Source organism: Mastigoproctus giganteus, chromosome 11 (genome assembly GCF_048544385.1).
Source record: "Mastigoproctus giganteus isolate SK-2022 chromosome 11, ASM4854438v1, whole genome shotgun sequence".
Classification (NCBI taxonomy): Eukaryota; Metazoa; Arthropoda; class Arachnida; order Uropygi; family Thelyphonidae; genus Mastigoproctus; species Mastigoproctus giganteus.
The window spans coordinates 70,723,073-70,738,215 of NC_143585.1; the positions used below are offsets into that span (position 1 = coordinate 70,723,073).

Here is a 15,143-nt window from a genome sequence, read left to right on the forward strand (position 1 = left end):
TAGTATCATTAATAAATAGTGAAAACAACAATGGGCTCAGCACTGAACCCTGGAGACTCCACTAATATTAGTTCACAAATAGCAGCACCCACTGAGATTAAATTATCATCTTTAAATATTATCATTATATTATAATTATCATTTATGCACTCTCAAGAGCCAAGTTTTCTTGCTAGGTAAGCATATTCCATGGCATCCTAGTGAAATTAGACTTAGTTGACTAATAAGACTTAATTTTTCCTTATATTATTTTGTCAATAATTTTGTCAAAAAATTAGATTATTTGTCAACTTCCTAGAAACTGACACACTAGGAAGATTATTAGATAAAGTTAACAGTAGCAACTAACAATACCTTGTTGCTAATTTAAATACTTCAGTGGCACAGGCAGCAGCTATAACAGCATTTGTAGAAGCCACAGCAGGAATGATATGTTTTATCACACCTAAAAATAAATTACAATTTTTTAAATAGATTCATAAAGAATTATAGCACCCCCCTAAAAATATGAAAATATTTAAAAAGAAACTAAAGATAAATTTAAAAGACTTAAAGACTTTTATAGATTAATCTATTAATCTTTCTCAGATAAAAAGATTATTTTCAAAAATGCATTTAAAAAATTAAGTAATATAATTATAAAACATTATTTTAAGAGTTCAGATTAAAAATAACTGAAACAGTACATAAAAAGATTTCCCAATTGCCTAGAGTATAAATCTTTTGTTAAACCTTTAAATGTATTTTTGCATATATTAAATTATAATTATTACTCTCTTGCTTATTATTTTAATATTAAAATCTATTCTTCCTTTCATCTGATATAATTAACTGATAAGCTATTGTAAGGCATTAAAAAAAATAGCAATTTTAATAAATCATGTGCAATATCAACTATGTTTAAAGGATAAGTCACGGAATGATAATGTTTTTCCCTGAGGAAGCAATGGTTTGCATTGTTGTCACAGATGTTCAAATTTGCTTGCCATCAGTAGCAAGTGATTCATCTCACAGAAATAAATTTATGGCAGTGAATAGTATCTAGAATTTTTTTTCTGAAATATTTAACCTTTATCATGTGTCACTTAGGAATTTCAGGGGAAGTAGTTGAACTTAGGGGATACACATACTAAAGGGGAAAAGTTCCAGAAAATTTTAGATGCATCATCATTTCACACTTTAAAATGATAAACTGACATGGGTGACAAAACAATTGATAAAATCAATATCAGAAAAGAAGGCTGCTTGTATCTACAGATTATCATGAAAATTCAATATTCAAACTGCAAAGTAGTTTTCAACCACACTACTCAGGAAATGAAATAGGCTAAGGCAGATTATAAAAAAGGATTTGGTAAAAAGGTCTGTGTGAAAGAGAGGGGGGGGTAAAAACTCCATGCATATGTGAACATCAGGATCAGAATAGACATCTCCAAAGCAGATGAGTCGAACAGGGTCTTTACATGTCTATTAACAAAAACATATAAATCAATTATTTAGAACATAAACAAATCTGTGATTAGTGAGGTAGCTCTGGAGGAGGAATTATAAGATTTGATGAGAGTACAATGAGTTGATGGTATCTATCCAATGATACTGAAAGAGGCAGCTAAGGAATTTACTAAACCCTGATCTATAACAATTACCCAAATACTTACACTCTGGTTAAGTTTCAGAAGTATATTTTATTGTTTTGTGTTATATTCACTGCACAATAAATAACTGTAAATGTGCAAATACCTCTTACATAAGGATAGAGGGTTGGGTTCTAAAAGTGATCCTGGCAACTACAGACCTATATGTTTGCCTTCTGTGGCATGAAAAATTATGGAGTTTATGATAAGAATGATAAGAACTTGACAAGAATGATGTTATAAGAAAGCCAAAACATGAGGTAGTCACAAAAGAACCCGATGCAAGGAATAACTGATATTATTTACTTAAATTCTAGGAAGGGTTTGAACAGTGTCCGAAATGAATGTCTAGGGCATTAAGATGGAGATGTACAGCTCTGGAATTAGGCTGATACAGTGGATGAAAGGATGATTAGCTGGAAAAGGCAGCATAGTTATAAATGGGCACCAACATTATGAGTTCAGTCCCTTGGTGGTCTTTGCTAAAGGGCTTTGTTTTTATAATTTATATTAAAGATATTGGTGGTGTAAAAATAGGTCAATTTATGTACACTTTCTTACATTCAAATAAATGAATACTATTCTCAGGATTGACTTGTGTTTTTACCTTTGTACTCCTGCTGAGTTCAAGTTATCTAGGCTGATTCTAAATTGTAGTATAATAAGTATAGTTTATTTCACAGTTGTACTGTTTTGTGTTATATTCACTGCCCAAAAAATAACTGCATGCATACTCATTTTATTAAAGCATAAATACTTTAATGTAAACAAAAAATATAGTGGGTTCCCTGAAATAAGTGCAGTAAATTGAAGGGTGTGTTCTATGGATCAAAACAATGAAAAAAATATTATATATGCAAATGCTTTGTTAATATACTAGAGCCATTCAAAATTTGTACAACTCAAAGTTTTGAATTACTATATGGGTTGCATGAATTTTGAATCACCCTGTAGAACTTTATTTTAAAAGTACTTTTATGCTAGGAACATGTGTTAAAGAAATCAGAGTTGAGAGTAAAAATATGAATGAACTGTCTTTTATCCAATTTCCCCATTCAAGAACATAAACAGACATTGTGTTTACAGCGATAGCGAGCTAGCCATGTGCATCAGCAGATGCACTATGCATACAATCAAGTACTGATCTTCTAGTGTCACAATTGATTTTGTAAGTCTGCACTTCTACTGTTGTCTCCCATCACTGGAATGGCATCAGGACTCATGTCTTGTAAAACTATATTTTAAAAATATTTTGTGTAAATAAAATTTCTTGAACAGACAATTTTGTTATTAAAGTGTTTATCTTATGTAAAATTGCTGAACCCAAAGTTTGCTTAACTGCATAAGGTGCTGCCGAAACTAAAGTTCTACTAAACTACTGTTACAGAGAAAATTTTTGAATGGCTCTAGTTTGTTAATGAAGCATTTCTGGAATCATTTTTTCATTGTTTTGGTTCATTGAACACATCCTCCAATTTAGTGTACTTAATTTGGGGACTTGCTGTACATACAGAAACATTCAAGTTTAAGCAAACTCAGAATAAAGTATATTAAGACAAAACCATGCATTTTTTTCTCTAGCAATCAATAACAAGAAGATAAATCACCACAACAAGCTCAATCAATTCTAAATATATGCAAAGTTTTACATGAAAAACAAGCTCAATCAATTCTAAATATATGCAAAGTTTTACATGAACAGCTACCAATTAAAAAAAAAAAAAAAAATCAGTCTTGAAACTTTTGGGACATCTGTGTAATCTTTCCATTATACATGCTAAAATTTTTTGTTAGATATTATTTTGCTGCACTAAGCACCTCCCTTTTTCAAGTTGTTTATTACATAATTCTGATTTATTAAAGTGTACATACATTTTTTGAAATACCTCACATAATTTACTATTTACCTTGGGTAAGCCGATAGGTCACTCCTCGAATGTTATATTCACTGGCTCTTTCTAAAGATTTCTCATATATCCACTGAATGTGTTCTGGATCATCCCCATCAATTTCCACAGATTCTAATGAAAGAAATATTTTGAATAAAAGCCATTAAGCACTACAGGCATTTATTGGCTAATTTTACATTTAAGATTGAAATACAGTAGGACCTAACCAATCACAAGTTTACAGATTACTGCATATTTTTTTTTTTTATATACTGTCAATTACATTTGTTATTTCACATTATAATAGAGATAATTAATTTAATCCATTCATTTATAAACTACACATCCCATAAGTTCTAATAATCAGATGCTGAGTAATAAACAAAAAATTTAAGCTGCACTTACTGACAGTTGTATAATCAAAATGTATTAAATAATAATAAAATTATTCATTTCATAGATACAAACCTATCTCATAATAATATAATAATGTAAGTGTAATTAAAGACATTAAAAAAAAAAAAAGCAGGAATCTCAAAATTCTCACAAACAATATCATAAAAAAACTCTTAAAATATTAAAACAAACTCTACCATCAGATGATCTCTATATCAGCCAACAATAACAATATAATGAACAGCCAACAATATGTGTAAAATATATTGCTTCTAAAATCTATTTTTCATACAAAAATATTTCAGGGTCTTTAAGATGATTCACTACAGAAATCAAGAACTTAACCTCCACAGCTGGCATGGTTCTACCATATACCTAAATGTTCAAAAACATCTATGCAACGTCGAATTGTGGACTCTATTAACAATAAATAGATTCTAAACTTTCTACTGATAAAGTGCTATCAGTTCAACTATTTAGATCAAAGAACCTACGTCAACCAAACATTATACTAAATGTTGATTACATAGTGTGAAAACTTGGCATCACTTTTTTTGGGGGGGGGGGGGAATATTAATATAAAACTAACAGACTGGACCTAAAGATGTTTGTTTGTTTGGTCAGCATGTTTTCTAACAATGGTTGTGGTAAACAGCATGGTGAAATTTAAGGAGCAGTTAGACTGATATCTTCTGTGTTGGGAAAACTAAGGGTGAAAAAAACAATTGTGAAATTGTTTTTTTAATTGATACAGCAAAAACCCAGCATTCTTGCTCTTAGGGCCACTTGTCATCACCTTAGTATATTAACTTTAGCATTGGTAAAGACCAAGATATTCAATATCTCAAACTCTCAGCAACCACAGAAAGTGTTGCAAAACATATGAACATAGAAAATTTCAAAGAAGAGGGACTCTACTTGAGACAGCCAATAGTTTGTATTTCCTCCCATCCCTTTCACTCCAAGGTGAATTCATCTGACTTAATATAGACAACATTATTTGTGAAGTCTGGAGCCAAGACCAATAGGCAAACATTAACTTTATGGATGGGTCAACATTTGGTTCAACAAAAGTGATTCTTCAAGTTTTCTCACCTGGAGTAAATGTGGAATATTTCCATCCCTCCAACATCAAGGAAAAGTTCTATTATCACGGCACTGGTGGTAGTGGTCAGAGCCCCTGGAGGAGAGGGTACAAAGATGAACAGCTGCATTGATCTTCACATCTTTAAGAGAGGCACCCTGACTGATCAATAGTAGAGACTATTCAGCATAGCCATATATCATGATTGCATAGGGCCATGCCTAGCTAAAATCTATTTCGTGCCTGGGGCAAACAGTTCATACTGTACCCCTCCAACTTAAAATATATTTCATTTTTGTACTTCTAAAAGAAATGCAACCAAGTTGAGCATCCTGTTCACTTATGTCTTGGGTATAGGTACAAGCTCTGAGCCATTCATGAAACTTTTCATGAATTAAAATGTGGGGCTTTTCACAAAAATAAATTGGCCAAAAGTGCTCTTCAACATAGAAATAAAGAGGTTGACAAATTCCTTCAAAGTGAGGATATTCTTTGGGAGGAGAGGACAGCTAGGTTGTCCAATCAGAACCCTTCATGCACTGAAAATACTGTCCAACCAGAACCCTCCATGCACAAAGATCTGCTCTTGTAGGGTAGTGGGATTTATTTATTAATGTTTGTTTATGAACACAATGTGTTCATAAACATTAACATGGTTCTAAATCAATGATCTAGAACCCACCATCTATAAAACTTAGCTTTAACTTAATTATAATAATGCTCATTTGAGGGCTATAATAATACTCATCCACAAAAGATATGTTAGGATCCAACCAAAGAAATTTTTCTTGTGATCTAAGATTTTATAGTTTTAAATTATGAACACGTACTAAATCAATGTTCTAGAACCCATTGTCTACATTCATCTTGGTGTCTCAATACTTCTGAAAATAATGGAATATAAAACAGTTTTGAATACACTGCCTGGTCACTTTACTGGGAACAATGAAAACCGGAGGCAAACCTGTGCACTGGAAGATATATTTTTATAAAATTTAATCAACAAAATAAATACAAATGAAATTTATTAAATTTATTACTGCACTGTGTCAAGAGTGAACTCAATATGAAGGAAGGAAAGTCACTATTTCAAAATGGGTGAGAGTTTGTGGAGAAAAGCACATGAAGCAAATCACCTGTTGGAATGGAAAAAGAATGACACGAGCCATGTTTTCATAGCACTTGATCTGCTCATCCTACTAGCCGATGTGGACAAGACAGTTTCCTCGACCATCATTACAGATCAAGTGCATCCAGCAATATTACAAGTCTATCCACACAGGAACTTACAGGATGATAATGAAACTAGTCACCACGCCAAATGTGCATGTGAGTGGTTTGAGGAACATGCTGAAGAAATCACACATTTTCTCTGGTCAGCACCAGATTTCAATCTAACTGAGCATCTGTAGGATGAATTTGAATAACATCTTCACAAATACACTCAACTACCCACATCTTTCCACAATCAATATATTTTGCTAACTGCCTGGTACACATTCCTTCCAATGCCTTAAGACCTGACGTAGCTAGATGTTAAAAGCATAAATATAGTATTACACACATTTAAATTAACTATAGTTCAATTTCATGACTGCTAAATAGAGTTAAATATATTCTTGAACAATGACTAGTAATTTGGACTAAAGGTGGTCCAACATGCTACTACAATATGGTCCTAATAAAGTAGCCAGCCAATGTCTAATATTCCGCTACAAAACATACACTACCATTAATAACCAGAGGCCTATACATCTACAAACAACCTTTATTTACAAGAAAACTAATAATATCTGCCAAAATCTTTAGTCTTTATGACAGCCTCTAGTCCCTGTGAAACACACTCCACCAATTTTTTTGTAAATGTCCTAAGGCATTTCCTGTCCTTCAAAGCACTGACCAGTTTGTGCTGTTTTTTGGGCAGTCTCTCCTGCACTCAAGAATCCAATTCATTCCAGAGGTTCTCTACATGATTGAAGTCAGGGCTCTGGACTGGCCAGTCCAACATTTTTATGCCCACGTCCTCAACCTCAAAACAATCAATGGTCTCAGGCCAAACCATTAAATACAGCCTAAGACAGTGGTGTGCAAACTGTGGAGTGAAACCCCCTAGAGGGGTCGCAGGATAAATGAGTCGCGGAAATTTTTAAATAAATTTATTTTTTTTTGTGCATATAGAAGCTATTGTGTTACTAAACCTGTTGTTAAAATTACTTTTTCAATACTGTACGTGTAGAAATCTTACTACTGGAACTAAGTCTGAGATACGAACGAACCCTATTGCTTCTGCAATTCGCTTAATTTGCTCACTGACCATGGACACAAAAAGCGGCTGACTGATGCAGCTTCTCAGTATATATTAATACTTCTCAGTACAACTCAGCAACGAGTAGTACCGAGAAGTACTATTCAATTAATCCCTTTGCTGTAATCCCTTTAGCTCTTAATTTGTGCTTGCTATGCTACAGCACAAATTCTCAAATTGCCTAAAGGCCAGAGGTACAAATATGTGGTAGCAGTAAATATATATAGCAAGTGTGTTGCGCACGCGTTTTATTCTGCTTCGTAATTCAGTGTTTTCATACAACTTGGATGTGTTTTTCATTCTTCTGCTACTTTTTCTATTGCACGTTTCATTATTATTATCGTTGTTTTTAAGAAGAAAAAAATACATATTTTACCATGGACAACTGGGTAATCAGAACAAAAAGGCCGAGGAGTGACGACAATAATATTCCTACAGGTATTTCAGAAGCTAATAAAGGTAAGAAATATTATATCATTTGAAAATTTGGACACTAACGTTATTTCAAGTGAAGTGCAACCACCAATTTCTGGTAGAGAGCCATTATATTCCAAATCAAAAGGAACGAAAAAGAATAGAAAATATCAAGAGGAATTTATGAAGTACGGCTTCACCTACAACATTGTTGATGATGAGCAACGTCCTTTGTGTGTAATATGCTATGAAAAACTGGCTAATGAAAGCATGAAACCTGTTAAATTAAAAAGACACTTGCATACGAAACATTCAGAGCTAATAAAAAAAACTGAATCCTTTTTCAAAAGCCATGCTGACGCCATACAAAGTCAGAAATCTTTCATGAAGAAACATACGGCAGTTACTTGTAAAGCTTTAAGAGCATCGTTAGAAGTTTCGTATTTAATAGGAAAAAATTTGAAATCATGTACTATTGCTGAATCCTTTGTTCTCCCTGCTGCAATAAAAATTATTTCAATTATGCATGGAAAAAAGTACATCAACGATTTAAAAACCATTCCTCTGTCCAGAGACAGTCTCTCGGCGTATTGCAGTTATCGCAGACAACATAAAATTCAATTTATTAAATCGATTGAGAGGAAGTCCAATTTTTGCAATGCAGTTAGATTAATCCACAGATATTTCAAACATTGCTCAACTAATTGTATATGTCAGATACAGCTACGAGGGAGATATTTTGGAGGATTTTCTATTTTGCAAAGCTTTGGAAGGAAGAACAATGGGCAAGAATATTTTTGATGTTATAAATGTTTTCTTTCAAACAAATCTGACGTGGAAGAACTGTGTTGCAATTTGTACTGATGGTGCGGCTGCATCAACAGGAGAAAATAAAAGGCAAAGTAAAGGAAGTTGCTCCACATACAGTTTTTAATCATTGCATTATACATAGGGAAGCATTAGTAGTGAAGGAAATGCAAACTGATTTGTACAAAGTTTTGAAAGATGCTGTAAGTGTGATCAACTTTACTAAAAGTAGAAGCTTAAATAGCAGACTTTTCACTATACTTTGTAATGAAATGGGATCCGCTTATGAAACGCTTCTTTTATATATGAAAGTGAGGTGGTTGTCCAGTGGTAAAGTCTTGTGACGTCTTTTTGACCTCAAACATGAAGTTTTATTGTTTTTATCAGATACAAATCAGAACCTTGCCCAATTGTTTACAAATCAAAAATGGCTTGGAAAACTTAGTTACCTTGTTGATATATTTGCAAAACTTAATGATTTGAATTTAAGTCTTCAAGGACAGAGAACAAATATATTAATAATCAGTGATAAAATAGAAGCTTTCAAAAAGAAGCTTAACCTTTGGAAAACTGAATTTGAGTGTAATAACACTGAAATTTTCCCATGTTTTTCTGATTTTGTTAATAGCAGTAATATTGACATTTTACAATTTAGAGATATCATTGCCACCCACTTGACAATGCTAATTAAGAATTTTTCCAAACGATTTCATGTTTCTCCAGAAAAAAAAGTTTATTGGATTTGTGATTTGCTTTTGATATTTCTTCATGCCCTGAAATTACCATTGAGCAAAAGGAAGATCTTATCGACCTGTCGTATGACGAAGCATTATGTGCTCGTTTCAACATTACAACTTGTGAAAAATTTTGGCTCTCTTCGAGACGAGTATCCAGAATTATCAAAAATGGATACAAACATTGCTACCTTTGGGGTCTACATATTTATGTGAGGTTGGTTTCTCAAAATTAACAGCTGTAAAAACAAAACAGCGTTCCCGACCAGATTCAGAAGATGACATGAGATTAGCAATTTCAAATATTGAGCCAAATACAGACCAAATATTATCAGTTATTCAGGCTCATCCTTCTCATTAATTGTTTTGTTATTGCTCATTTTTTATTGTTTTGCTATTATTCATTTTTTATTGTTTTGTTTTGTAATTGTTCATTTTTTATTGGTTTATAATTTTTATTGAAGAATAAGAATTTGATTTGTTGTTTTTACTGTATTCAATTAAACAATTATTTTAATGTGTAAATTAAAAAAAAGAAATGTTTTATTCCTTTCTCGGTACTCAAATAAAATTGTCTACTCTATAATTTATAAAACGCTTTTTTTCTCTAAAAATCTGGTCATCCCACCTCTGTATTTATGTGGGTAGGTCGTGTCAATTTTATATTTAATAAAGGGGGGTCGATGGAAATAAGTTTGCACACCACTGGCTTAAGACCATCACACTGCGTCAGCTAAACTTCATTGTTGGGATGATACAGTCCAGCAGGTAGCTTTCTCTGGGCATCTGTCACACCCATGCACAACCAAGACTAGAAAACCATATACCATGACTTGTCACACCAAAACACAGATTTACAATGGTCTATGGTCCAAGAATGACAGGCCTTACACCAGATAGATGGTATCTAGTATTAGCCAGGGTGATTAGTAATGCAAACAGCTGCACAAACATGGTAACCCATATTGTGTAATTTCCTAAGTACTGTGTGCTGGTGTGATGACATGTCCCAATCGTCTCACTGAGGGCCTGTATGTGTGCTGTGACAACACTGACCTATGTTCCAAGAGTTACAGGTTTTCCAAGGCTCTCCTCTCAAGTTCCATCAGCTTCAGAGGTTTTCCCACAGTATTTTCTTAAAGTTTTAGCAACAGCCTGCTTCCATTTGTAGATCACATCATTGATTGTCAATCTAGGGATCTTCTGTGCTAATGAAATTCATGTACAGATCAATTGTTTATGGGGCACTCTTATCATTCCATGCTGAAAGTATGTTAACATCTGTACTACTATCTCTCTCTCTCTCTCTCTCTCTTTGAAGGAGAGATAGTAATACAAATGAGCATATTTATAGTTGTCTGACATGTGGTGCTTGAGTAGGACATTAATGAAAGATGTCTGAACATTAACAGTAAGGCAGCATATTATAAAATTAAGCACATGATCTATAGTTTCAGAATTCCACACCATTATAATGCAATTTGATACATTTCTCTTCATTATTTCTCCACAGAGGAATATTCCTTCAAAGTTCCCATACAGAATATAAAACCTGCAAAAATAAAGAAAAGCTTACTATTATAAAATTTTATAATAGTAAAATAAAATTTTCTTCACTAGAAGAAATAAGTTATTATACCTATTTACCTCCAAAAGGTTGCTCTTTAGGCCAAAGTAATATCCTAGCATATTCTACACAGTGCTCTGGTAATCTGGGAGTGTGGGCTATGGTACACAAGGGAAAATTAATCTGGAATTTTGTAAATAATAATTAGAGAAATAAATACATTGAAAGCTTTGAAAATCATTTAACACAGAATTTGCAAAATTTCTGCTATTATATAAAAGTCATAAAAATATATGGTGAATAATTCATCACACAATGAATTTATTTTACACCTAGTTATGTGTTGTATTAAAACATTTACACTAAGTGTTTGCAATATCATTCACAATTCTTTGCTGGGTTATGATTAGAGCCACTTGCCATGCTCATTCCTTTCCCATCCCCGTTAGCCTCTTACTGCTGGAGCTGTTGTGTAAATGCCTGGAGCTAATTACATTTGTAGTGGAAGGGGGGGGGGGGAACATCTCCAAGTAGTAATTCTGGATGAGATTTTGAATTTCAAAAATCTGATACTAATTTTCTGCAATGGTTTATTTTTCCAATTTATATCCACTGGCCATTCCGCTCCTACCTAGCTATATCACTATATGTGTTAGTATTTAGCTGGTGCTGTGTCAACATTAAGCTTTAAATTTGTAGTGGAAAGGGGGGATCTCCCCCCTTTCCACTACAAATATCACACACCCCGGTTCATCAGCTGTAATTGTGGAATTGTCTGATCGCAAAAAGCAAAACTCAAACAATATTAATCAGATCATCTAGTTTAACTGGACAACCCTTCCCCATCTCTTCCATCATGCAGTATGACTGATGACTTTTGAGGTTATGATGAACATCAATGGTGAGATCCTACCTTCCTTACATTTCGAGGGTACAGCTCTAAAACGGTGTTCACAGGCCAGCCGCTAGTTAGTACGCCGGACCGAACCTATTGGTAACTCTTTAGGAGGCTTCTGGATCAGCTAGTGTATAATCTTGCTACCTCCACCCTGCCAGATAGTAACTGGAAGGAGTCTGAGTAATGTGTATGCATGGGGGGGGGCATTGTCGAGGCCACGTTACATCAAGGATCTGGGTATATTCTTACCATGTGTATGCCGTATCCAAAAATTTCATTACTTCATACAGCATGTCCCTCCTACTTTTTCTTACTATTAAATACACCACGATTTGTCAAACTAATAGAGTAAGCTAAGCTTATCAGCGAAAAGATCTAAACTTCCCAAACACTTCCTAGTCCATTTCACAAACATACATGGTCTCAATTCTAATCTCAACAATGTCCATTTCCAATTGCAGTCTGCCAAACCCCATGTACTTTTTCTGACAAAATCTCAGTTATTGGTTAATTCAACTACTGCTCATCTCAGCTGCCCAAATTATTCGCTGTATGATTCCTTTGGTCTAAAAGGTGGTACTTGTGCATATGTCTGTTCCGATATTCCGTCGGAGAATTGGTAATTTGGAAACTCTTATCTTCGATCTTCTCTGGCTTAAAATCTCTCTACCTCATTGTGTCAAATTCATCTGTTGTCTCTACCGTTCTCCCAACTCCAATAATCACTTGGAGCTTTTTGACTTCCTCTCTTTGCAACTTGACTTTCTCCAGTCCAACTTTCCTAACAATGAGGTAATTTTCCTTGGTGATTTTAATGTTCACAACTCCAGCTGGCTTCCGTTTTCTAGTCACACTGACCCAGCTGGGTCAGTGTGACTAGAAAACGGAAGATGCTGATGCTTTTGCAATTTCTAATAACCTTGCACAGATTGTTCATTTACCTACAAGAATACCGGACAATCCTAACCAAAGAGCCAACACGCTTGATCTTTTTCTCACAAATAACCTTCTAAGAACACAGTCGAAGTGAGTGGTCCTTTACATACCTCAGATCACAAATTGGTGATTGTCTCTTCTCCAATGGAGTCTTTATCCCATGGCTATTTCCTCGTATTGTTTGGCATTACAAGAATGCAAAATGCAAGATTTCTTCTCTTCTTTTCCTTGGTCGGACTACTCTTTAAAAACTTCTGATGTCAACATTTGCTCAGATCGTGTCAGTGAAATTATTTTTGTAGGAATGGAATCCTTTATCATACACTCCACTTTAAAATCTCGTTCTTTATCTAAACTTTGGTTTTCCAATAAATGTGCTAAGGCTGTTCAAGAGAAGAATGTTGCATATTGTAGTTGGCTTGTTTCCAATTCTTCAGTTTCATTTTCTGCCTACACCAAAGCTCACAACAATTGAAAAGAAGTCATTAATCAGTCCAAACCAGATTTCGAACAGGCTAAGAGTAGAAAACTTGCTTCTTGCCCTAATGGTAGTCGAGCATTCTGGTCTCTTGCCAAAGCTATTGGCTGCAACTTTTGCCCATATTACTCCCACCTCTGTCAAAACCAGACGGTTCTGTTGTCACTTCAGCCAAGGATAAAGCTGACCTGCTAGCATCCCTTTCTTCCAACTCATGTATTAATGATCTTGGTAATACACCTCCCACCATTCCCAACACGCTCCATTCAATGCCCCCTGTGGTCTTCCGTCAAAAGGATGTCAGAAGGATTTTGACGAATTTTGATGCTAAGAAAGCTCCAGGTCCTGATGGTATTTCTCCACTTGTTCTCAAAACCTGTGCTCCTGAACTTACTCCTGTTCTTTGCCGCCTTTCTTCACTTTCTTATTCCAAAGATGTTTTTCCTTCTGCTTGGAAATTTGCTCATATCCAGCCAGTTCCTAAAAAGGGTGACAAGTTCCTCCCATCCAATTATTGTCCCATTGCAATTACTTCTACTCTTTCTAAAATAATGGAGAAATCAATTAACCACCAACTCTTAAACTACCTAGAAACCTTCCATCTGATCAACGTTTGCCAGTATGGATTCAGTCAGTGTCGATCCACTGGTGATATTCTGACTTATGTTACCAATTTATGGACAAATTCAATGGAAAAGTTTGGTGAAACACAAGCAGTTTCTCTTGACATCTCAAAGGCTTTCGATCGTGTTTGACATAAAGGTCTTCTAAACAAGCTTCCAGCTTATGGTTTACCAACTATTTTTTCTAATTGGTTATCCAGTTTTCTCTCTGGATGGTAGATGACTCTCTGTCTTCTAACTTCTCCACTAATGCTGGTGTCCCCCAAGGTTCAGTTCTTTCCCCTACTCCTTTCCTCTTGTATATTAATGACCTTCTTCCATTGACTGGAAATCCTATCCATAGTTTTGCCGATGATAGCACATTGCATTCCACTTTCCATTTTGAAAAATATTGCCCTGCACAATCAACTTCAACTTCTCGAATATCCGCTACCAATTCCTTAAATGCCGATCTCCAGGTAATTCTCCAGTGGGGCAAAGACAACATAGTTGATTTCAATCCTTCTAAAACTCAGTCTTGTTTTATATCTCACAAAAAGGATTCTTCTGTTCCTATGCTTATCTTTGCTGACACTCCGATTTCTAGGCAAAATGATATATCTCTTTTGGGGATTACACTGACTTCTAATCTCTCTCTTGGCACAAGCACATTACAAATATTGCTTCCTCTGCATCTAAAAAACTTGGTTTTCTCTTTCGCTCTCAGCATTACTTGTTAACAGGAGAGACTGCTTCTACAGCGATGGGATACACTTAAATAGAAAGTGTATCCCTTGGGGAACATCAGCAAGAATATTTGCTGATGCTATCGAGGCAGTGTTAAGTGGTTTGGAAACCTGCTAGCATGGGGGGGATTCACAGATTAAAAGGTTAAAAGTAGCTGCAGGCAAAGGTGAATTTGATTCTTGCACTACTTCTATTAGAATAAGCAGCGGCCTAGTGCGAGGGGGTGCTGGGGGTTTCAGGGACTGATGGCAGTGATCATGAAACAGGTGGACATATGGGATGTGTTAGGGTAACTAAGAATAAGAATAGGTGCATGTATACCAATGATAGAAGTATAGTAAATAAATTTGATGAATTTGAAGTGCTGGTCAAGATATCAAAGGTGGATATTGTTGGGATATCAGAAAAGTGGTGTCACATATATATTAGGAATGCAGCATTGGAATTTGGGGAGTACAATGTGTACAGAAAGGATAGACAGGATAGGAAGGTAGGTGGTGTTATGCTGTTAATTAAGAAAAACAAAATCAAAATAAGTGCAATCAGTTGATACAGCTGAACAGTGCACTGCTGAGTCAGGCTGGTGTGACATAAGCACTGCGAAAGCAAAAATAAGAGTAGGAGTGTGTTATAGGCCTAATGACTTGAATGA

The 15,143-nt window shown here is 34.7% G+C and overlaps 1 protein-coding gene across 2 annotated transcripts in view; it reads right to left on the reverse strand.

Moving 5' to 3' along the window:
• The window catches only part of Uba3 (Ubiquitin-like activating enzyme 3), a 97,212-nt gene that overhangs the window by 29,097 nt on the left and 52,972 nt on the right, over positions 1-15,143 (reverse strand). For both annotated transcript variants that reach the window (XM_090385141.1, XM_090385142.1), the window contains 3 exons: positions 10,911-11,013; positions 3,542-3,655; positions 355-445 (listed from right to left, as the gene is read on the reverse strand). In XM_090385141.1, the coding sequence (XP_090241267.1) occupies positions 355-445; positions 3,542-3,655; positions 10,911-11,013 (308 nt within the window). The remainder of the gene's footprint in view (positions 1-354; positions 446-3,541; positions 3,656-10,910; positions 11,014-15,143) is intronic.